The sequence below is a fragment of the Erinaceus europaeus genome, chromosome 11, assembly GCF_950295315.1.
Source record: "Erinaceus europaeus chromosome 11, mEriEur2.1, whole genome shotgun sequence".
Taxonomy (NCBI): Eukaryota; Metazoa; Chordata; class Mammalia; order Eulipotyphla; family Erinaceidae; genus Erinaceus; species Erinaceus europaeus.
Window position 1 is genome coordinate 112,762,506 of NC_080172.1, and position 22,267 is coordinate 112,784,772.

Below are 22,267 nucleotides of genomic sequence, written 5' to 3' on the forward strand. Positions count from 1 at the left end.
TTACAAGTAATCTGAAGTCAGCTGTGCCATCACCACAGCGAGCACTGCCATTTCTGGCAGCAAACTTCTTCTTTGTGGCACAACACAGGGAAGTGCCAAGGCTGTGCATATGCATCAGCTCCCCAGGGCCTCGCTGCTTAGCCAGGTGCCTGCCGTGTAGCGGGAGTTGACATACTAGTGGCCTAGAGTGGCTTCATGACTTTCTGAATGAGAAGTCCCACTGTCGTTTGTCATCTCCCTTTCACATTCTAGCTGAGCAGGGAAGTCGCATAGACAGAGCTGATCATGAAGTGACTAGTGTTTGTCCTGCTCTCCCCAGGTCCTAAGGAAGAGGATGAGAAGCCGGCGGCATCAGCAGCTGGGCACACGGTGCTTGCTCAGGAGGTGATTGACCAGGATGTGCTGCCAGCCCCAGTTCCGCTGCCTCCTGCCTGTGAGCCCCAGACCAAACCAGAGGAGAAACTACAAACAACAAGCTGCGAGGTGAATGACCTAGAGGAAGAGGAAGAAGAGGAGGGGGAGGAGGAAGAAGAGGAGGAGGAAGATGACGAGCTGGAAGAAGAGGGGGAAGAAGAAGTTGACTTGCAACTTGATAGCTGCGTGAAAGAGCCAGAAATACGCTGTGATGAAAAGCTAGAAGACTTATTAGAGGAACCAAAAGATAGTTCAAAAGAAACTCTTGAAGATTGCTCAGAGGTAACATCTGTCAACAAAGTGCCTCAAAGTAAAGAAGAGGCCAACGGTGCCATGTTTGAAACATATCTGTTTCCATGCCAGCACTGTGAAAGGAAGTTCACCACCAAACAGGGGCTTGAGCGCCACATGCACATCCACATATCCACGGTCAACCACGCTTTCAAATGCAAGTACTGTGGCAAAGCATTTGGCACACAGATCAACAGGAGGAGGCATGAGCGTCGTCACGAGGCAGGGTTAAAGCGAAAGCCCAGCCTAACACTACCACCCTCAGAAGAGCCAGCTGATGGTAAAGTTCCCGGAGACAGTGTCACTCCCCAAGATGACTTGAATCCTCCTAACCTTGGGCAAGACGGTCTGATTCCGAGTTCCGAGAAAGCGTCCCAAGAAACGGTGAGTTCTTCCGTTGTAGAAGAGAATGGGGAAGTTAAAGAGCTTCATCCGTGCAAGTATTGTAAAAAGGTGTTTGGGACTCACACTAACATGAGGCGGCATCAGCGTCGTGTCCACGAGCGGCATCTGATTCCCAAAGGCGTGAGGCGAAAAGGAGGCTTCCTCGAAGAGCCGCAGCCTCCCACTGAACAGGCCCAGCCCGCCCAGAATGTCTACGTGCCAAGCACAGAGCCAGAGGAGGAAGGGGAGGCAGATGACGTGTACATCATGGATATCTCCAGCAACATCTCGGAAAATTTAAACTACTACATTGACGGCAAGATCCAGGCCAGCAGTAGCACTAGTAACTGTGATGTGATTGAGATGGAATCCAACTCGGCGGACCTGTATGGTATAAACTGCCTGCTTACTCCGGTGACAGTGGAAATCACTCAAAATATAAAGACCACACAGGTTCCTGTCGCAGACGATCCTCCTAAAGAGGCTTCCAGCAGCTCCAGTAATGAGTGCAAGAAACGGAGAACTGCTAGCCCTCCTGTGTTACCTCAGATTAAGGTGGAAACGGAATCTGACCCTGTCGTATCCTCTTGTTCCCTAAGCCTCCCTCTTAGCATATCGACTACCGAGGTGGTGTCTTTCCATAAAGAGAAAAGTGTGTACTTATCATCGAAACTCAAGCAGCTTCTTCAAACCCAAGATAAGCTGACTCCACCTGCAGGGATCTCCGCCCCTGAAATGCCCAAGTTAGGTCCTGTGTGTGTGTCCGCGCCTGCATCAATGCTGCCTGCAGCCTCCAGCAGATTTAAGCGGCGGACCAGCTCTCCACCTAGTTCTCCCCAGCACAGTCCCGCCCTTCGAGACTTTGGAAAGCAGAACGACAGTAAGGCCATGTGGACTGACCCAGGGCTATGTTCTAAAAAGCCCAAATTAGAAAGCCATAGCAACTCACCGGCATGGAGTTTATCTGGGCGAGACGAGAGAGATACTGCGAGCCCACCATGCTTTGACGAATATAAAGTGTCTAAAGAGTGGACAGCCCCTTCTGCCTTTAGCAATGTGTGCAACCAGCAGCCCTTGGATCTCTCCAGCGGTGTAAAGCAGAAGACCGACGGTACCGGCAAGACTCCAGTCCAGTGGGAATCTGTGCTGGATCTCAGCGTGCATAAGAAGCCTTGTTGCGAGTCTGAGGGCAAGGACTTCAAAGAGAATCATTTGGTGCAACCAGCCTGCAGTGCCATCAAGAAAAAGAAGCCCACTACCTGCATGCTCCAGAAGGTTCTGCTTAATGAGTACAATGGCACTGATTTACCTGTAGAAAATACTCCAGATACAGCCCGGAGCCCGAGTCCTTGTAGAGCCCTAGACCCCCAGCCAGATCCTGATGTCGGTCCTGACTCTGGCTTGTCTGCCCCTACTGCTGAGTGCCCCCCACCTGATGCGTCTCCTTCGTCACCTGCCCTACAGACTGCTTCCCTTTCTTCCAGTCAGCTGCCTCCTCTCTTGACCCCGACCAATCCCCCTTCCCCCCCGCCATGTCCACCTGTGCTAACTGTGGCTACGCCGCCGCCTCCACTCCTGCCTACTGTCCCTCTGCCACCTGCCTCTTCCAGTGCGTCTCCTCGTCTGTGCCCCTCTCCACTCTCCAACGCTACCACACAGTCTCCGCTTCCAATCCTCTCCCCCACAGTGTCTCCCTCCCCATCTCCAATCCCTTCCGTGGAGCCTCTCATGTCTGCTGCTTCACCTGGACCACCGACACTTTGCTCATCGTCTTCGTCTTCATTCTCTTCCTCATCTTCCTCCTCTTCCCCTTCACCACCACCTCTGTCAGCGGTATCGTCTGTTGTTTCCTCTGGGGATAACCTGGAAGCATCTCTCCCTGTAATCTCTTTCAAGCAGGAAGAACTAGAGAGTGAAAGTCTGAAGCTGAGGGAAGAAGCCCAGCCTGCAGTTGAGCAGGATGACGTTCAGGAAACATTCAACAAAAACTTTGTCTGCAACGTCTGTGAGTTGCCTTTCCTTTCCATTAAAGATCTAACCAAACACCTGTCGGTTCATGCTGAAGAGTGGCCCTTCAAATGTGAATTCTGTGTCCAGCTTTTCAAAACTAAAACTGCATTGTCAGAACATCGCTTTTTGCTTCACGGAGTCGGGAATATCTTTGTGTGTTCAGTGTGTAAAAAAGAATTTGCTTTTTTGTGCAATTTGCAACAGCACCAGCGAGACCTCCACCCAGATGAAGTTTGCACACACCAGGAGTTTGAAAGTGGCACCCTAAGACCCCAGAACTTTACAGATCCCAGCAAGGCCCAGGTAGAGCATCAGATGCAAGGTTTGCCAGAAGAGAATTCGGAAACATCTAAAGAAGAAGAGGAGTTAAATGATTCCTCTGAAGAGCTTTACACAACCATCAAAATAATGGCTTCTGGAATAAAGACAAAAGATCCAGATGTTCGATTGGGTCTCAATCAACATTACCCAAGCTTTAAACCACCCCCATTTCAGTACCACCACCGGAATCCTATGGGTATCGGGGTGACAGCCACAAACTTCACGACCCACAATATCCCACAGACCTTCACTACTGCCATTCGCTGCACAAAGTGTGGGAAAGGTGTTGACAACATGCCGGAGTTACACAAACACATCCTGGCTTGTGCTTCTGCTAGCGACAAGAAGAGGTACACTCCTAAGAAAAACCCAGTACCCCTGAAACAAACTGTGCAGCCCAAAAATGGTGTGGTGGTTTTAGATAACCCTGGGAAGAATGCCTTCAGACGAATGGGACAGCCCAAGCGACTAAACTTCAGTGTAGAACTCAGCAAAATGTCGTCGACTAAGCTCAAGTTAAATGCACTGAAGAAAAAAAATCAGCTTGTACAGAAAGCAATCCTTCAAAAAAACAAATCTGCCAAGCAGAAAGCTGACTTAAAAAATGCTTCTGAGTCCTCCTCACATATCTGCCCTTACTGCAATAGAGAGTTCACGTACATCGGCAGCCTGAATAAACACGCCGCTTTCAGCTGTCCCAAAAAACCCCTTTCTCCTCCCAAAAAAAAAGTGTCTCATTCATCCAAGAAAGGTGGACACTCATCGCCCGCAAGTAGTGACAGGAGCAGCAGCAGCCACCGCCGACGGACCGCAGACGCCGAGATCAAGATGCAGAGTATGCAGGCTCCTTTGGGTAAGACGAGAGCCCGCAGCTCAGGCCCTGCACAGGGCCCACTGCCTTCCTCGTCATTCAGGTCCAAACAGAATGTCAAGTTTGCAGCTTCGGTTAAATCCAAAAAACCCAGTTCTTCACTAAGGAACTCGAGCCCAATAAGAATGGCCAAAATATCTCACGTTGAGGGAAAGAAGCCCAAAGCTGTGGCCAAGAACCATTCTGCTCAGCTCTCAAGCAAGTCAACCAGGAACCTGCACCCGAAAAACAAAGCTGTCTTACAAAGCAAATCCACCTTGGCCAGTAAGAAAAGAACAGACCGGTTCAATGTAAAGTCTAGAGAACGGAGTGGGGGGCCAGTCACCCGAAGCCTACAGCTGGCAGCTGCTGCCAACTCCAATGAGAACAGGAGGGAGGATGGCAGTGGCAGGCAGGAGCTGAAGGATTTCAGGTAAGCATCATCTTCAGGGCTCAGGAATTTGGAGCTCAGAAGCTGGGGGGTAGAGGGTGGGGTTAGAAGAAAGCCGGTATACTTGCCCAATAACTCCCCCCCCCCTTTTTTTTTTCTGTATCATTTTGGCATAAATGTTGAAAGGAAATAGCTCTTGCTTGAGTTGGAGGCATGGAGAAGGGGCATGCTGAACTCTGCTCTGGCTTTGGTAGAAACTGACTCAGCTTTTATTTCAGATCTAGGACTCAGAGTCGCACCACCATTATTTAATTATTTTAAATAGAGGTGGTTATGAATGAAATGTGAAAGCATGGAAAAGCTCTCAAAGTACCCTGGTGTGAGAAGATGAAATTCCCTTAAACTTCCTGTATGTATCTGGGCGGTGTCTCAGTGTCACGCCATCATTTCCCGATCACAGGTCATTTTTTACAAGATGAACCACTGAGTTCATTAACACCACATTGCAGACCTGTTTTGACACTTCTGTGACTTAGGCATAATTATCACAACTGAAAATGCTTTTATTGTTCATGGTTTTATCAGGCTCTGATTTTTAAAACTTAACCTCCTGAGTCAAAACCAGATCCCATGTTCCTTTTTTAATGCCTCGTGCTCCCAGCCCTTGCTCTCTCCAGCCATAGATCAGTAAATAAGCTGCATTTCAGAGGAATAGGAGAGGGTCCTCAGAATCTTGCAGTGGAGGTAGCAAGGGCAGATCAGCATCATTTGCCTAGTGGCTTTGATTCCCTATCCATAGTAGAAGAATCCGAACTTTCTTAGGTGCTTAAATAACCTGAGTTGGTGTGCATTCTCAGAATCCTACTCTTCCCTGACTAATGTTCGCAGGTCAGTCACATGTGAAATGAGTCATCATCAGATAGAATTTCTGCAGTCTTTAAACCATGTCCTTTTAGAGTAAGCTGACTCTTGGCTGTATTAACTTTGAGTGTTTGAAAATTCTTGAATGCTCAAAACTGGAGTGACTGCTATTTTGGAGAAAGGAGCGCTCACAGGTGATGTTATCACTGTGCAGCTGATAAGATAGAAATCTCGGTGCTGATGTGCCTTAATTCAAGGCTAAAGAAATATGAAGAAGACAGGGGGGAGATAGCATAACTCAGGCCAGAGGCTCCAAAGTCCCAGGTTTAATCCCCTACACAACCATAAATCAGAGCTGAGCAGTGCCCCAGTTAAAAAGAAAAGAAATACGAAGAGACGAATCATTAGCCAACATGTATTGGAATTACTCACTGTAAGAATAAAGGATTGGGATTTTACAGCGCAGCTTCATAAAACAGATAATCAGTTCTTACAGACCTTAATGGTATCTGGTCATGGCATATGCGTGTATAGTGTCTTGGAGCTTAGCCTGGTAAAATAAGTACCCGTTTCTAGACTGTCAAAGCTTCCTGCCTATGGCAATTTTAATTGTTTATATCCAGCTATGTCTTGTGGAGATCTCACAGTGGTAGGATATTCTTAAACAGTCCTGTTTAGGTTGTTTTTGTCTTCAAGAATTAGAACATAGTGTTGTTTTGAAGGACTAGGTTTTAAAAATCAAGATGGTTCATCTTTTAGAATGTATCAAGTGAGTCCCCTTTTGTCTCTGAAAGAACACTTATTTTGTACTGGGTCCCCCTTACACAATTTAAGGATAAAGTTGATGTGAAAAAAAAATCACAGTATCATAAAGAAAACCTCTGACTTGAATTTCTGAAGTTCATCTTCTAACTCCTTCAGTGCTTTTTGAAGAGCCCCGAAGATTGTAGAGGTCCAAAAGTCCTCTATCATTATATCTTCGGTTAATTTGTTTGTTTGTTTTGGTAGTTAACAGAGGGTTGCATGAGGGACATGAAGTTGACCAAACACTAAAGAATCAGGCGAGAAATGATTGACATTATTGTAACCAGTAGAGCCTTCTTCTTTTTCGTGTTGAGTCACTGAAACTGTGCTGTAGACATTTGGAGGGATGTGTGTATGATACGAGTCATGCAAGTGACCGGAAACTTAGGAAGTCTTGGGGGTTGTCTGTAATTAAGCAAATACTCCATAGAGCATCATACTCTGACTTTATAGACCAGAGGTGGGGAACCCCTTTTCTGCCAGCAGTGATTTGGGTAGTTACAACACCATATGTAGGCCATACAGAATTATCAAAAATATATTCAAGTTCATAATAGTGCAGTTAAAAAAAAGTGGGGATTATTAAATTTTGAGTCCCATTTGCAGTTGCCTTGGCAAGGCCAGACCAAATGATTTCATGGCTCAGATATTCCTCACCCCTGTTCTACACATAAGAGTAGACATTTCTGTTGAGAATTTATTGTGGGCTTATTCTTACTTAATGAGTCCGGTGTAGAACCAAGTAAATGCCCAAGTTGTGGCCTATCGGGATGCAGTGTGGTGCTTCATCAGTGGTCCACAACTTTCCAAGTGTAGGCGACATCTTGGGTACTTATATCTTGTATTGCACCAATACGGAGTTGTGCTAGCAATTGTAGCCTTCTAACCTTTTCAGTATAGTTCTATTTGTAAAGGCTACTCAGGGACGATTTCATAGTGCCTGTCAGAAAGTACTTACTTTCACTCTGTTCTCAGTGGTTTTTGCTTTGCTTATCTAAGTATTCCAGAACTTACCTGTATATCCTTTTTTAATGTATTTTAACAAGATATGATTAAGAGCTAGTCCCCAGCACTTGCATATTTCAGTTCAAGTGTAGGATTCCACAATTTGTCAAGTTTGATTGCAGCCAGACATTCAGCTTATTTTATTTTATTTTTTTATTGAACACTAAGGACTCGGCAGAATTTGCTGGTTGGAGTTTCCTGAAGTACAAGCTATTTGTGCCATTCAGGGTAGGAAAAAAAAAAAAAAAAAGGCCATACTCCGGGGTCCTTTTTTTAAGACAAAGAGCACTAGGCATACCGAACATCCTTCGATGTCCTATTAAAGCTTTTAATCCACTTAGCCTTGTTCCGGGCTCACTTTCTATAGTTAGAGCCAACCTGTGGGTATTGCTGGGAATAAAGTAGTCATAATAGTAAGATGTAAATATCATCTGTACTTAATATATTACATATTTAATATGATTAATGAAATACTTATTTTCACTGACTATAAGATAAAGAAATAAAATGCATTCTCTGCTCCTCCCCTTTATCCCTTTGTTTTACAAGTCTAAGTGCTTTTATATTCTTGGATGCTCATTTTATGTCAGATTTATCATAGCCAGTCAAAAACAGTTAAAACATGGAGAAACCAAATGGAATTCCAGACCAAGTCTTTCCATTTGTCATGAGTTGGTTCAGCAGATGAAGTGATGCTAATTTGCCAGTTGCCCATCTCTGCCCACCACTCCGCCGCTCCAAGGGGACCTGCTGGCAGCTCTTGAATAGGCGGCAAGGCGTGTTGCTGTGTACACGCCTTCGGAGTCCTGTTGTTACTGTCTTAATAACACTTGTCGTATGGGCTAGTCACTTTTTCTTTAACATGGTCAATTCATGAAAGGTATGTTATGTTGTCATTTATCTTCAGTTTTCTTATTTTCTAGGAACTTCCTGTAGAAAAGCCCCCTCCCCCCAAACAAAACAAACCTTAATTGACTAAATACAGACCTTGCATGCTCAACTTAGGATAAGCACTACCTACCGCAAAGGATACGAAATCTACCAAGCTTGCAAGACCAGTCGAAGCTGACTCAAAGTCCTAACACACAGCTGATTGCCGGCAGGCTTCTTGTTGTCCTGGTTAGAGTCAGGCATCTGCTTCTTCGCTGGTGCCCAGCACACACGCTTACTGGGCCCCGGTGAGATCCAAAGAGGAGGGCGCTGTGAGATGGGCTGGCTGAGCCGGCTCCTCGTCACGTGACTGGTAACTCAGATCTTGAGTGTGGCCTTTGCTTTGGCACATAACAGAAAAAGGAATGATTTCAACTTAACCTTGCAAAGCAAGTTCTCTGTTTTATCAGTAGTTTGTTATAGACTGCAGGGAAGACAAATTTGATGCACTCATTTTAAAATGGTCACACACCAGCTCTTGATGCCTTTTTTTTTTTTTTTTTTTTGAATGAGCTGGTGACACAGAGAGGCATTTAGCTTCTCTCTTAAGCCTTTTTTTTTTTTTTTTTAATCACAAGTAGATTGCCAGCATAATTGAGAGGAAACCAGATTGGATATGTACTTTGTTTTTTTTATGCCTCTTCCAGTGTCATGTTCATAGATCCAGGTGGACATTATCCTCTCAGATCACTGTCTGGCACTAATTCATAACTATTATATTACCGGAAACTGTGTAGCAATATATTAGTGCCCCAGATACATCACAGACCTGTATAGATGTACATCTATATGTAAGTATAAATAAATTGACATACCAGGTTTTACACTTGCGTCTCTAATAGAGATTAAAAAGTTGACAAATTGACCTCTTCCTGATTATAGATAAAAATGATCATTTCTTCATGCATTACATGCCTTCCCCTTAAGGACTCTGAGTTGGTGGGCAATGACTAGGTTTTATCCATGCGCTTTTCCTTTTTGTTCTCAACTTTAAAAGTAATCTACCTCTTAAAATTTGTAGTTTAATATCTGTTTGGTGAATTTGTGCCACTTTAAAAGCCTTCACTATCATTCCCATTTTGTTACGTTTCTGTATGGGGACTTTGTTGGAATATTGTATAAAGCATTTGTAGCAGTTTAAAAATAAAATATTTAAAATTATTTAAATTGTTTTAGATGCTTCAATTGTATTATATGTGATTTGCATCTTACATTTTTTTGTTTGAGTTGTTAATCTGGAGAGTGTTCTTATATTGAAGTTTGCTGTTAGTTATTTTCTTGTTTTCTTGTTGGAGAGTGATATAAAAGACTATTCTAATGAAAACATTAAAATTTACAATTTGACATACAAAAGGGTTGTCCATTGATTTTTAACCAATGTAGCCTTGAGAGAGGTTAATTATAGATAGACACTTGCAGAGTGGTGTTTGTTATTTTTTTCCCTTCCAGCATGAATCATTTGAGCTTGTCAGATGTATAAAAAAAGTTTTTTTAAATGCTGTTGCCAGCAAGCTCTTAATAACAAGGGGAACTTCAAATGATACGTTTTATACAATTGTAACCAATAAAAGAACTTTCTAAACCCTTGTGAAAGGACTGCCTTTTGTACATCATTGGGAGCAGTAAAGGGAGAAGAAAGATGTATGCTTCATGAAGTGTATGTAGTGTGTAGTCTGCCCAGAAGACCTTTTTCCACTGAATTCTTTATTTGGTTTCTTTAAATCATTCATATGCCTTCGAGAGGGTGGGCACACAGTTGACAGTGGTGCTGAGAGATTTATTTCCTAACTTTGGTTAGAGTGAAATAAAGAATGCCTTACGCCTTAGTTTTGGGCGGGGGGGGGGTTGGGGGGGTGTTATTCTCAGCTCCTGCTCCCCTTGCTAACAGATTGCTTTGGGTATTTGTTGTGGAACCCCAGAGAATGAAACAATTTGTATTATGTTTTATATGAAATTGCTGAGTTGTTAACAGTTATAAATGCTCAGATTAACTGTCATCAAGTCTGACATGATAGCATTTGTCCTCATGCATTCTTTCTCATGATGTCTGATACCTTCCTAGGCAGATCTGAAGGAGTGTTCAGTTTCTCTTGAGCAAATGCTCCCATTTCTACTCACGCTATTTCTGTGTTAGAGAAATTCAGGGAGGCGGCGGCAAAAGGTTGATGGAAATTCTAAATGACTTGGGTCAGGTGTCTTAACGACTGCACTACACTGAGCATTTATTGATTTCACAGTGTTCTGCTGTGGGATCAGAGAGAGCGCAGCATTAAGCAACAAGTGGCTTTTCACCTTGAACCCATCTGTCTGCCTTTCATCCATCCACCTCATCCATTCTGTTCCTAGGTCCTTTCTTTGTCCCTGCTACTAGTGACTTTTTTATTTGTTTACTTATTTTTTTTGGAGATTAATGTTTTACGGTCGACAATGAATACAACAGTTTGTACATGTATAACATTTCTCAGTTTACTGGTCACTTTTTATTGGGCAAGTTATTTTACTGAGGAGCGTAGCTCTGAATCATCCAGAAATGGAGAATGAGCTAAAGTAGCTTTGAAATTTCTCCTTCAAGGAGGCCTTTTTACAGGGTGCGATTGGTGATGGATGTTCTGCTGCACTGAAGGAATAGGGAGCAGTCTATTCTGAAATCTTGTTCTTAGAAGCAGGGCCTGAATGAAGAAACAGTCTGATATTTACTGAGTGTCAGAGTCCCCAGGAAGCCACTTCAGTCTAATCTCCTCAGGAAGGACCTGCCCTGGTTTGGTTGAGCACTCTTGTCTGTTTTTCTCTTTCTTTTGTATAGAGACAGAAGTGGGGAGAAGGGAGACCTACAGCATTGCTTCAATGCTTGTGAAGCTTTTCCATGCAGATGGGGACTGAGGGCTTGAACCCCGGTCCTTGTGCACTGCAGTGTGAGTGTTCAACCAGATGCTTTACTACCCGGCAGCTCCAGGCTACTGTATGATTCAGAGACAAGAGAAACGCCACAGTACCAGAGCTTCCTTTGGTGCCACAGGATTTGAACCTAGCCTGTGTACATGGGGATAGCACATGCCTTACCCAGTGAGCTCTTTCCAGTCCTGTTAAATATTTTTATTAAAAAAAAAAAAAAAAATGGAGGCAAAATGTTTACATCTTTAAGGTCATCTTGCAGCATTTTACACTGATTACAGTTTTGTCTGTAGATTATTTTAATTTGGTTGTTAGTCTTCATAGTACACTATTTTTACAGAATCAGATTTATTGAGGTTTTTGTATTAGGCACTCAGGTTACATCAGTAGACAGAATTTGTATTTTTGTGGCCTCCTCTTTTCTCATTCTTGATACTCAGCTTCACTCTGCCACAATTCTCCAAAGACTTAAATGATCAAAAATAATCTCCAACTTAATATTGGAGTGTAAATATCTAGGTGACCACAGATTTTTAAATACTTAATTTCTAAACTTGTAGTGACTTTGTGTGGGTTTCAGTTTTATATCTCATCTCACTCTGAATAGGCACACATGCATTGTTTATTGAGTTTACCGTGAAAATGGACTAGAGTACACACTTAAGAAAAAAGTGAATTAAGCAGGGCTGCAGGTGTCTCTCTGTCTCTCTTTCCCTCTATCTCCCCCACCTCCATTTCTCTCTGTCTCTATCAAAGAAACTAAGTATAAAGGTCGTATGTAAAGTTTTCCGTTGACTAGGCTGGTAGTTCAAGGAAAAATATTACTTTTACTAGAACATTGCTCAGCTCTGACTTATGGTGGTGCAGGGGGATTGAACCTAAGACTTTGGGGTCTTAGGCATGAGAGTCTCTGCATAACCATTACACTGTCTTCCCTTCACCCAAGATTTATCATTTCTACTAAACTGTTGGGGTCCAGTCACCCAGGACCTCTTCCTTCACTAGTGGCACCAAACCCTGCTCCTGTTCCTTTGGAGTCTGGTAAAGACAGCTATTGAGAAGCCTTCGAAAGACAGACCTGCCATTCCAAGTAGGCAGGAGAGTTGGAGGTCACTACCCTGGCAGGGATGTATGAGCACAGCAGGCACTGGCAGTCAGAAGATGAATTGTCCCTTTCATACTTGACCCAGAGAAAGTTGAAGTGCCAGCCGCAAGACCCTACTGCAAACTGTTTCTTAGGCTGTTTGGGGGTGGGGCCCGGATGGTCTGTAATCTATCATCCATAGGTAATTTGAGTGTACACTTAGGATTGTCTAGAGCGAGGAGTACTGTCTGAAAAATCTGTCTGATCCTGAGGCTGTTGCTGGTACACAAAGAGAAGAGGTGATTGGCCTCAAGAAAAGGGACAGCCTGAACGGCCAACCAGTTCAGTAGTTTCTTAAGTGTTATTCCAAGGCCAGAGTTCTTGGGCCCCACCCACCTGGTGTCTTGACTTTCTCCTGTACGGTACAGTCTCCAAAGAGTGCTGCGGACTAAAGGCAGTCATAGACACGAAGTCCAGATTCATAGGAATGATGATAACCAAGTCACTGATGAAATTCCTTGAAGATAAAATATCCACTGTCCAAAAATAAAAGTTGACTGGGACAAAAATCTCGAGTTTCAGTGGATCGATGACAAGAGGAAACAGGTAAAAACTACCTTGATTTATCCCGTGAGGTTCTTTGACTTATCTCTCGCAGAGTCCCAAGACAAACATCATAAACCCCCATACCTGACCCCCAGCCCCACGCACTCTGCAGGGCCCCTTTCCCTCCTTCCCTCCCACTTTCTACCCTGGTCTTTGAATTTCCTCCAAGCCACAGCTTCCTGTTGGGCTTTTTTTTTTTTTTCCCCCTTTTACTTTCTCTAATAAGGACTTTTTCTGGCATCAGTGAACAAGCACACAACCTTCACTTTGTGGCTAAGAATATCTTCCTGGTGCAGAAAATGGTGTTAATAGGAAGCAGCTTCTTGGAAAAAGAAGGTGTAGTACCTTCCTTTTTTTTTTTTTAATTTCTTTATTGGGGGATTAATGGTTTACATTTGACAGTAAATACAATAGTGTGTACATGCATACTATTTCTCAGTTTTTCCACATAATAATACAACCCCCAGTAGGTTCCCTGTCCTCCTTTTTGGACCTGTACTCTCCCCCTCACCCACCCCAGAGTCTTTTACTTTGATGCAATACACCTCCAACAGTACTTTTTTCTTTTTTTCTTTTTTTTTTTTTTTTTACTGTGGCATGTGCTTAGTTCTCATAGGCCTTGCAGGTTCAGCAACCAGAGCAACAAAAACAAGTCTGCGTATCAGAAATCAAGTTCACAATACCCTTTTGATTTTGAAAATGACTTTGAAAGACCTAATATTTTTTTAAAGGTTTTTTTTTTTTTAACATTTATTTTATTTATTCCCTTTTGTTGCCCTTGTTGTTTTATTGTTGTAGCTATTATTGTTGTTGTCGTTGTTGGATAGGACAGAAAGAAATGGAGAGAGGAGGAGAGAAAGATAGACACCTGCACACCTGCTTCACCGCCTGTGAAGCGACCCCTGCAGGTGGGGAGCCGGGGTTCGAACCGGGATCCTTATGCCGGTCCTTGTGCTTTGCGCCACCTGCGCTTAACCCGCTGCACTACAGCCCGACTCCCGGTTGTTGTTTTTTTTAAAAAAAAAAAAAAAGAAGAAAAAGCAACTCAGTTCACATAGCAGAAACCAGAGCACCACTCCATCCATTTGACTTGTCATCAAAATGAGGACCTTAAACATGTCAACCCTACCATCTAATCTCTTTCCCCCCACCACCACACACACACACACACACACATATTTAGAGGAGCTGGGGTTGTCAGGAGTTGCTTTGTGTCATTTGAAGCCTCGACACTGAGCATTCACCCAGAAAGAGTTGACCTAGGCTTGCCCCTCCCACCTCAGCAGTTAGTGCACACACTGTGCAAGACATAAGGATATGCCTGTACCACGGTCAGTTACGGTTCAAGTGTAGGATTACAACTCGGAGGGTGTGTGCTCCATTCTGTTAGAAGCCGTCAAAAGTGGGGGGGGAAGGCGGGGGTTACTTTTTCTGATTACATGGCCATGCTATTCGGCTAATAGAATTTGTATGTGCTTCTGTTTTTTGCCTTACTGCATTCCTTTTTTTTTTTTTTTTTTAGCTTTCTTGTACAAAGTAACCTGACATTTGGGGGTGGAAGGTGGGGGGATGTGCTCCAGAAGGTATTAGTGTTTTCGGATAAAGTTGGTAGACACACGAACTAAAATAGATCCATAAGAAATACTTAATCAGGGACAGGGGTAGACAGCATCATGGTTATGCAAACAGACTGTCATCCCTGAGGCTCCAAAGTCCCAGGTTCAATACCCTCACCATCATAAACCAGAGCTGAGTGGTGCTCTGATTTGAAAAAAATAAAAATAAAAAACACCGAAAACTGCTTAATGAGGCAGGAGTCTACTCGTCTAACTAAACCTCCAGCCTTAAGTTTAAATTTTAAAGAGAAACCTCTAAAGATTTGCAGACTGTTGGCGAAGGTAAGTTCACAAACGGGGATTTAGACCTCAGGACATGTGGCAATTGTATCGTCAAAATCGTAAAAATAGAATTTCAGTTCGGAATTTGTTGTAGCCCTTAGTAGCTGCCCAAAGTGTAATTTAATATTCTCTACTGGAATGAAATGATTTGAGACTCATATGGATTCAATTTTCCTCACAGTAACATTCTCTTCTCTCTTGCTTTTCATAATCACAGCCAACCCAGTTGGAGTGTAGAAACATTTTCAGATGGCTTCTATTTCCATGCTATTAATGGACTTGTGAATTAGGCACATTCTCCTGTAGTGATTCATTTGACCAGCCATTCAGAAAACATCTGTAGTGGTCAGTCTGGATCATGAAGCTGTCGGGCTGCAGCGCTTAGGGACTCTGTCCTCTGTACTGAGACTGAGGACTCTGAAAGGTAACAGGCCACCATGGAAGAGGAGAGAGTGTCCTCCTTGTCCTTCCGGCCTCCCGCTGCTCTACCCAGATTAACTCGCCTGAAGCTCTCCTCCCATGAGTGAGATCTCAGTTCCAAATAACCAAGTTGCAGAAGTGGCATCACTTGGATTCTACCCCACTACTATAAATCGGACCCCAAATTCTTGTCCCCCGACTCTGTAGGAGCGGAGTGGAACGGCCTAGTTCACTGTGCCCTTGGGGTAATTACCCTTGGTTGCAGACTTTGCAACAGAGTGTGAGTTGATGCCCACCTCGAACACCTATCGGTCTACATTTTTAATTGGCATCTGTTGTAGTCAAGCCAGGCCATGCCACTGACTCGGCCTCCCCAGCCCCAGCCTCCGCCCTACCTGCAAGTGCATCTGACTGCATGTTAGATGAGATGTCAGTCAAGGTTCTTGGTAAGAAGTCAGGAGTTGATGGCTGCAGCCGTGATGATAATCCCATCGGTGTTACTAGCATCAGGGACATGTATCCTCAGCAGAAGAGACCTAGGAAGGCCCTGTTGGGGAAGCTGGCAGGATTTAGCAGCGGCCCTGTGGGAGAGGCAAGCAACCTGCATGGTCGTGACTGCCGAGGAGTTTTTGGAAGAGGCTGCTGAGGAAAAGTGATGTGATGCTTCCCAGCAGCCCTAGGAGAAAAAAGAAACTCCATCACGGAAGCTGACAAGGCTCAGCTGATACTAGTTCCATGCAGTGGGTGGTTTCTACCTTCTGCAAAAGGAAAGGGACTTTAGGGGAAAAAAAATAAAGGTCTTGTTATTTTTTATTTTTTTTATTTATTTATTCCCTCCAGGGTTATTGCTGGGGCTCGGTGCCTGCACTGTGAATCCACTGCTCCTGGAGGCTTTTTCTCATTTTATTGCCATTGTTGCCCTTGTTGTCATTGTTATAGCTGTTGTTGGATAGGACATAGAGAAATCAAGAGAGGGGGGAAGACAGAGAGGAGCGGAGAAAGATACCTGCTTCACTGCTCGTGAAGCAACCCCACTGCAGGTGGGGAGCTGGGGGCTCGAACCGGGATCCCTACGCCAGTCCTTGCGCCTTGCACCATGTGCGCTTAACTTGCTGTGCTACTGCCCAGCCCCCAGGCAAAGGACTTTTAAGGCTTTCGGGGCAGTTTCTTCCAGCTGGGTAGCAACAAAGCTTATAAGCAGGGCATTTGGGAGATCAAGAGTTTGACTCAAGACTCTTGAGGTCCTTCGTGTGAGTGGAGGGAGGGAGTTAATGTGACCCTTCAGCTCAGGCGGCCTGGCCCACTGTGATCACACAAGCAGGGATTCATGGAATTTCCTAGAAACTTTTTGTTTCTATGACAGAAAGACAGGTCAGCAGTGAGCTGGTTTTGAAGTTTTGGTGTGATGTCTTTCCAGGCAGTGAAAAAGTTAAGGGTGTTGACTGTACCTGGAGCTGCATTCTCCCAGAATGAAAGTTCTACCAGGACAGGAACTTTGCTTTGTTCACTGCTGCTTTTCTGGTGTCCAGAATCAAAGTGCCTGGCATATAGTAACTGCTCAATAAATACTTCTTGAATAGATAAACTATTTGAATCCTGGCTCTATTACTGAGCTGTAATTTGGGGCAAGTTGATTACTTTCTCTGTGCCCATTTCCCTTTCTGTAAAACGCGGTAGTCATGAAGGGGCCTGGGCAGTGGCACACCCAGATGAGCTTACACATTACTGTGCTCAAGGCCCCAGGTTCAAACCCCTGCAGTAAAGTAGGTCTGCAGGTGTCTTATCTTCCTCTCCCCCTCCTTTCTCAACTTCTCTCTGTCCTATCTAATAAAACAATTTGATAATAAAGCAAAATTTAAGAGTAATAAATACTAAAAGTAGCAGTGATGACTCATTGCTCTTACTCTTGAATCTCAGTTTGAACCCAAGGGAAAGCACAAAGCAGTGCTTGGACTGGGTTGGGTGCATCGCACCAGGATAAAGGACTCTGGAGGAGGACCAAGACTGGTGGTTTAGAATGTTAGGCAGGAAACTAAGAAATTTTACCTATAGTTTCCCCCCCCAATTAAAAAGGGGGGAATAGTTGGTACTGAAAGCTAACTAGTCATACATGAAGTTTCTTTACAGCACAGGTTGTCATAGCTGAATCTCTCCCTTCATGCCACCCCAGAGAGAGAGCTGAGTGACCTAAAATGTGACCTTCCACTTCTTTAGCCAGTGGATCCACCCCGGTAGGGCCACTGTTGGTTGGCAGCCAGGCTTCAGCTGCTTCTATGACAGATGCTGCTTTAAATTTTTTTTTTTATAATCTTTATTTATTGAATAGAGATAGCCAAGACTTGAGAGGGAAGGAGGAGATAGACACCTGCAACCCTGCTGCACTGCTCGTGAAGCTTTCCCCCTGCAGGTGGGGATGGGGGCTTGAACCTGGGTCCTTGCACACCGCCATGTGCGCGCTTAGCTAGGTGCGCCACCACCGGCTCCAAATGCTGTCTCTGCAGCAGACACTCCCACCATCAGAACCGGAGAGTGAGCTCTACAACAGTGAATGCTTGAACTCAAGCTAAGAAGAAGAATTAAAAAAAAATTCAGGGCCAGGTGGCAGCACACCTGGTTGAGCGCACATGTTACAGTGCACAAGGACCCAGGTTCGAGCCCCGTGGTCCCCACCTGCTAGGGGAAAGCTTTGCAAGTGGTGAAGCAGTACTGCAGGTGTCTCTCTGCCTCTCTCGCTCCTTATCACCTCTTTCCCTCTCGATTTCTGGCTCTCTAGCCAATAAATAAATACAGATACAAAAAATTCAGTCTCTTCATCTCTTCACCCTTCCATGTAACTTTACCTCTCTCAGTTTTGAACATCAAAGCCAAAATGTGAAATGCAGTTTTTGAAGAGAACATTTTATTCATTAATTCAGTGAAACCAAGAAACACCAACTTAACTGAAATAATGATATTTTAAAGGCTTTGCATACATATCACCCTATTTAAACATTTTTAAAAAGTCCTGTGAAGTAGATACATTTATGTTTTTCCCATTTTACAAATGAGGAAACGGACACACACAGAAGCTAAATCGGCCTGAGGTCACAACTAGTGAGACTGGAGTCAGGAAACTAGTCCAGGAGTTTGGCTCCTCTCCATCATAAGTCTGTTCTACCTTTTGTCCAAGTATATGGAACCCGCCCTACTAAGGAAAGAGAGAGAGGCAGGCTAGGAGTATGGATCTACCTGTCAACACCCATGTTCAGCGGGAAAGCAATTACAGAAGCCAGACCTTCCATCTTCTGCATCCCACGATGACCCTGGGTCCATACTCCCAGAGGGATAAAGAATAGGAAAGCTGTCGGGAGGGGATGGGCTACGGAGTTCTGGTGGTGGGAATTGCGTGGAGCCTCACAAAGTTCTGCCAGGCTCCACCACATCCCCACAACCTCCCTGCAGAGGGAAGTCACTGGCTACGCCCAGCATCTCCTAACAAGTGGTGAGATGCTACTTATTGCTAAGCAGCTGCCTGAGTGCAGATGGGACATACCAGCTGGTCTAAAGAAATGTAAACATACTGAGAGGGGGACAGCAAGATAGCTCACCTGCATGGTGCACCTCCTTCATCACATGCACGACCCAGGTTCCAGCCTAGGCTCCTACCACAGAGGAAGCAGCTTCGGTGCTGTGGTAACTTTGCTTCTCTTTCTCTGTCTCTTATCTAAGAAAAAAAAAAGTCAGCTGGGAACAGTAAATCCCCAACAACAGCAACTAAACATAGAGGAAGTGGCTACATGTCTTGATCCTTCCATTCTGTGTGTCTTGGGAAACTCAACCTCTTCAGCCAGGCCTGGTGTATTTCTAGCACTGCCTCTACCCAGCTTTGTTAAGGAAAGAACGAACTCAGATATGAAGCTGAGAGACTAATATTCTTCCTTCACTAGTCAATTTTTTTTTTCATTTTTCCTTTTGATGAAAGACTTCTCAAGCAGTTGATAGCTAAGTGCTTCATGGTGCTAGACTTTGACTTGGGGCCTTGCTCAGGGCAAGGGTTCTGCATGGGCGCATGGGGCATTGCCAAGGTATTTGATGTCTATAACTGCTCATGCCCAGCTTTAAGAACTAGGCAGTGGGTATAACTGTACCGTTCCCTAATACTGCACTGTAGAAAAATGATGCCCTTCCCACCGGCAAGGGGAAAGCTTCACAAGTGACTAAGCAGTGCTGCAGGTGTCTTTCTGTCTCCATCTTTATCTCCCCCTCCAATTTTTCTGTCTCTATTCAATAATAAAAATAAGTAAAAAGAAAAACAATGCCCTCAGATAAGTCAGGCTTATAGGATCCAGAAGCTTAAGACATATTCCTCACCGTCATCTCTGATTATATTTATTTATTGGATAGATAGAAATGGAGAGATTTACTTATTGGATAGACAGAAATGGAGAGGGAAGGCGAAGATAAGAGGAAGTGAGACACCTGCAGTCCTGCTTCACCACCCTCAAAACTTTCCCCCGAGCAGGTAGGGATAGGGCCTTGAATCCAGGTCCTTATGCACGATTAATAAGCTTACATTACAATGCACAGGGGACCTAGGTTCAAGTCCCTGGTCCCCACCTGCAGGGGGAAAGCTTTGGGAGTGGTGAAGCAGTTTTGTAGGTGTCTCTCCCTCTATCTCCCCCTGCCCTCTGGATTTCTGGCTGTCTCTATCCAATAAGTACAATTTTTAAAAAATTTCAAGAGAGATGTATAAGTAGGTGGGGCTGGGGAGAACACCCCAGGCTCCCTGTGGGCGACACACAGTTCCAGAACACGAGTTTCCGGCATTGTTTGTTCGCTTACTTATTGAAATTCATCCCAGCTCTTGGTTCTCTGCTGGTAGGTGACATTGCTGGACACATAACTTAGATAAGAGAAGCCCATTGGGGATCAGGGTAGATAGCATAATGCTTATCCAAAAAAAAGTCTCTTGCCTGATGCTCCAGAGTTCCAGGTTCAATCACTGTTCAATCCAAGTTTCAGCAGCGGTCCATTCCTTTGATCCTAAAACAGACCAGTGCTCTTCTCTTTACCGAGGTCTGTGTCGTTTAATCACTGTTTAGACTCTGGGTGCCTGAGCCGAACTAGTCATCGAATTTGTAAGGATGTACATGGACCCCATTCCATCTCACCACTTAACAGCAGAAACTGTTGAACCTGCCTGTTGGCTGTAGTTTCTTTAATTCAGGATTCTGTTCCAAATGTCCTGTAGATACTTTTTTTTCTTTTTTTTTTTAATTGGGGGATTAATGTTTTATAGTCGACGTTAAATAGTCCATGCACAGCATTTCTCAGTTTTCCACTTAACAAGACAACCCCCACTAGGCCCTCCCCCATCCTGTTCCAGGACCTAAACCCCACCCCACCCCCACCCCAGAGTCTTTTACTCTGATGCAGTCCACCAACTCCAGTCCAAGTTCTGCCTAGTGTTTTCCTGTCTGATCTTGTTTTTCAGCTTCTGACTGAAAGTGAGATCATCCTATCTTTCTATTTCTGACTTAGTTCACTTAACATGATTTCTTCAAAATCCATCCAAAATTGGCTGAAAATGGTGAAGTCACCATTTTTAATATCTGAGTAGTATTCCATTGTGTATACAGACCACAACTTGCTCAGCCACTCATCTGTTATTGGACACCTGGGTTGCTTCCAGATTTTGGCTGTTACAGATTGTACTGCTAAGAACATAGGTGTACACTGATCTTTTTGGATGGATCTTTTTGGTGTGTTGGGTTCCTTAGGCTAGAGCCCCAGGAGAGGAATTGCAGGCTCATAGGGTAGGTCCACTTCTAGCCTTCTGAGAGTTCTCCAGCTATAACAACCATAACAAAGGCAACAAAATGGGGGAAAAAATAATAGCCTCCAGGAGCAATGGATTTGGATTGTTGGCACCAAGCCCCAGCCTAATTTGGAAGCAAAAAAAAAAAAGGAAGAAAAAATGACATTTCATTACCCCATCATTTAGCTGACTTCCATCACGTTTGCCAAGATCTCTTCCTCTTTCTCCCTCCCATAAATAAATCAATAAATTCTCTCTTCTCTCTCTCCCCCCATACATACATATATATATATATATATATATATATATATATATATATTTTTTTTTTTTTAATGAGAGATGAGGAGGAGGATAGAATGCTTATGCCAGAGCACCACTTAAGCAGTGCAGTGTCAGGGGCTGAACCCAGGACACCTTGTTGAGAGGTGTCTCTCAACATCTTTTTACTGCACCACCCACCTTCTCAACTGCTCTCATCTGTTATAAATTCTCCTCATCCTCCCTGAAAAGCATCTTGAGCACACTTACAAAGAAGCCCTGAGTATAATCAGTTTGCGGCAGCCAGGTTAAATGCTTACAAGGGTCAGTTTCATGCACTCCCAAGCCCTTCATCTCCACCCCTTTTTATAAAAAATACTTGTGGGGTGATTTAACCAAATCATCTCCAGACCAATGAAGTATGAGAATAGGGTTGCCTATAATAAACTAAGTTGAAGGCATAACAAGATGCATAGTTAAAGACTGCAGTCCAGCTAGGTGTGGGGAAGAAGCCCTTTGTCTCAAGGCAGAGGAAAGTTCTGCACACAGTTTGCTTGTATAAGTATCTTCAGTTATTTTTTTATTACTTATTTATTTATTCCCTTTCGTTGCCCTTGTCGTTGTTGGATAGGACAGAGAGAAATGGAGAGAGGAGGGGAAGACAGAGGGGGAGAGAAAGATAGACACCTGCAGACCTGCTTCACCGCCTGTGAAGTAACTCCCCTGCAGGTGGGGAGCCAGGGCTCAAACCGGGATCCTTTCGCCGGTCCTTGCACTTTGCACCATGTGCTCTTAACCCGCTGCGCTACAGCCCGACTCCCAGTATCTTCAGTTCTGTCCTCACTTTAAATAACTGGACATCGTAAATAAGAGAGTTTTCCATCTTTTTTTCTTCTCGAAAAACGAAAAATAGTAACTGATTCACAAAACAGAGAGAACCAGCGCATCCTTGGTAATACAGTGCCAAGATTCAAAACCAGAACCTTCTACTCTTAGCTGTCGTAGCAACCTCCCAGGCCACTGAAGTTAGCCGTTCTTACAGCTGAGTAGT

General features: G+C 44.2%; 1 protein-coding gene across 5 annotated transcripts in view; it reads left to right on the forward strand.

Annotated features, from left to right (window-relative positions):
• PRDM2 (PR/SET domain 2) overlaps nt 1-22,267 on the forward strand; it is a 125,850-nt gene that overhangs the window by 80,801 nt on the left and 22,782 nt on the right. For 3 of the 5 annotated variants that reach the window (XM_007534219.3, XM_060202312.1, XM_060202313.1), the window contains one exon: nt 320-4,703. The exons of 1 other annotated variant lie outside the window; for it this stretch is intronic. In XM_007534219.3, coding sequence (XP_007534281.3) covers nt 320-4,703 — 4,384 coding nt within the window. Of the gene's footprint in view, nt 1-319; nt 4,704-8,254; nt 9,855-22,267 lie in introns of those variants that run through there. One more of the 5 variants, XM_016193003.2, reaches the window with a different exon arrangement.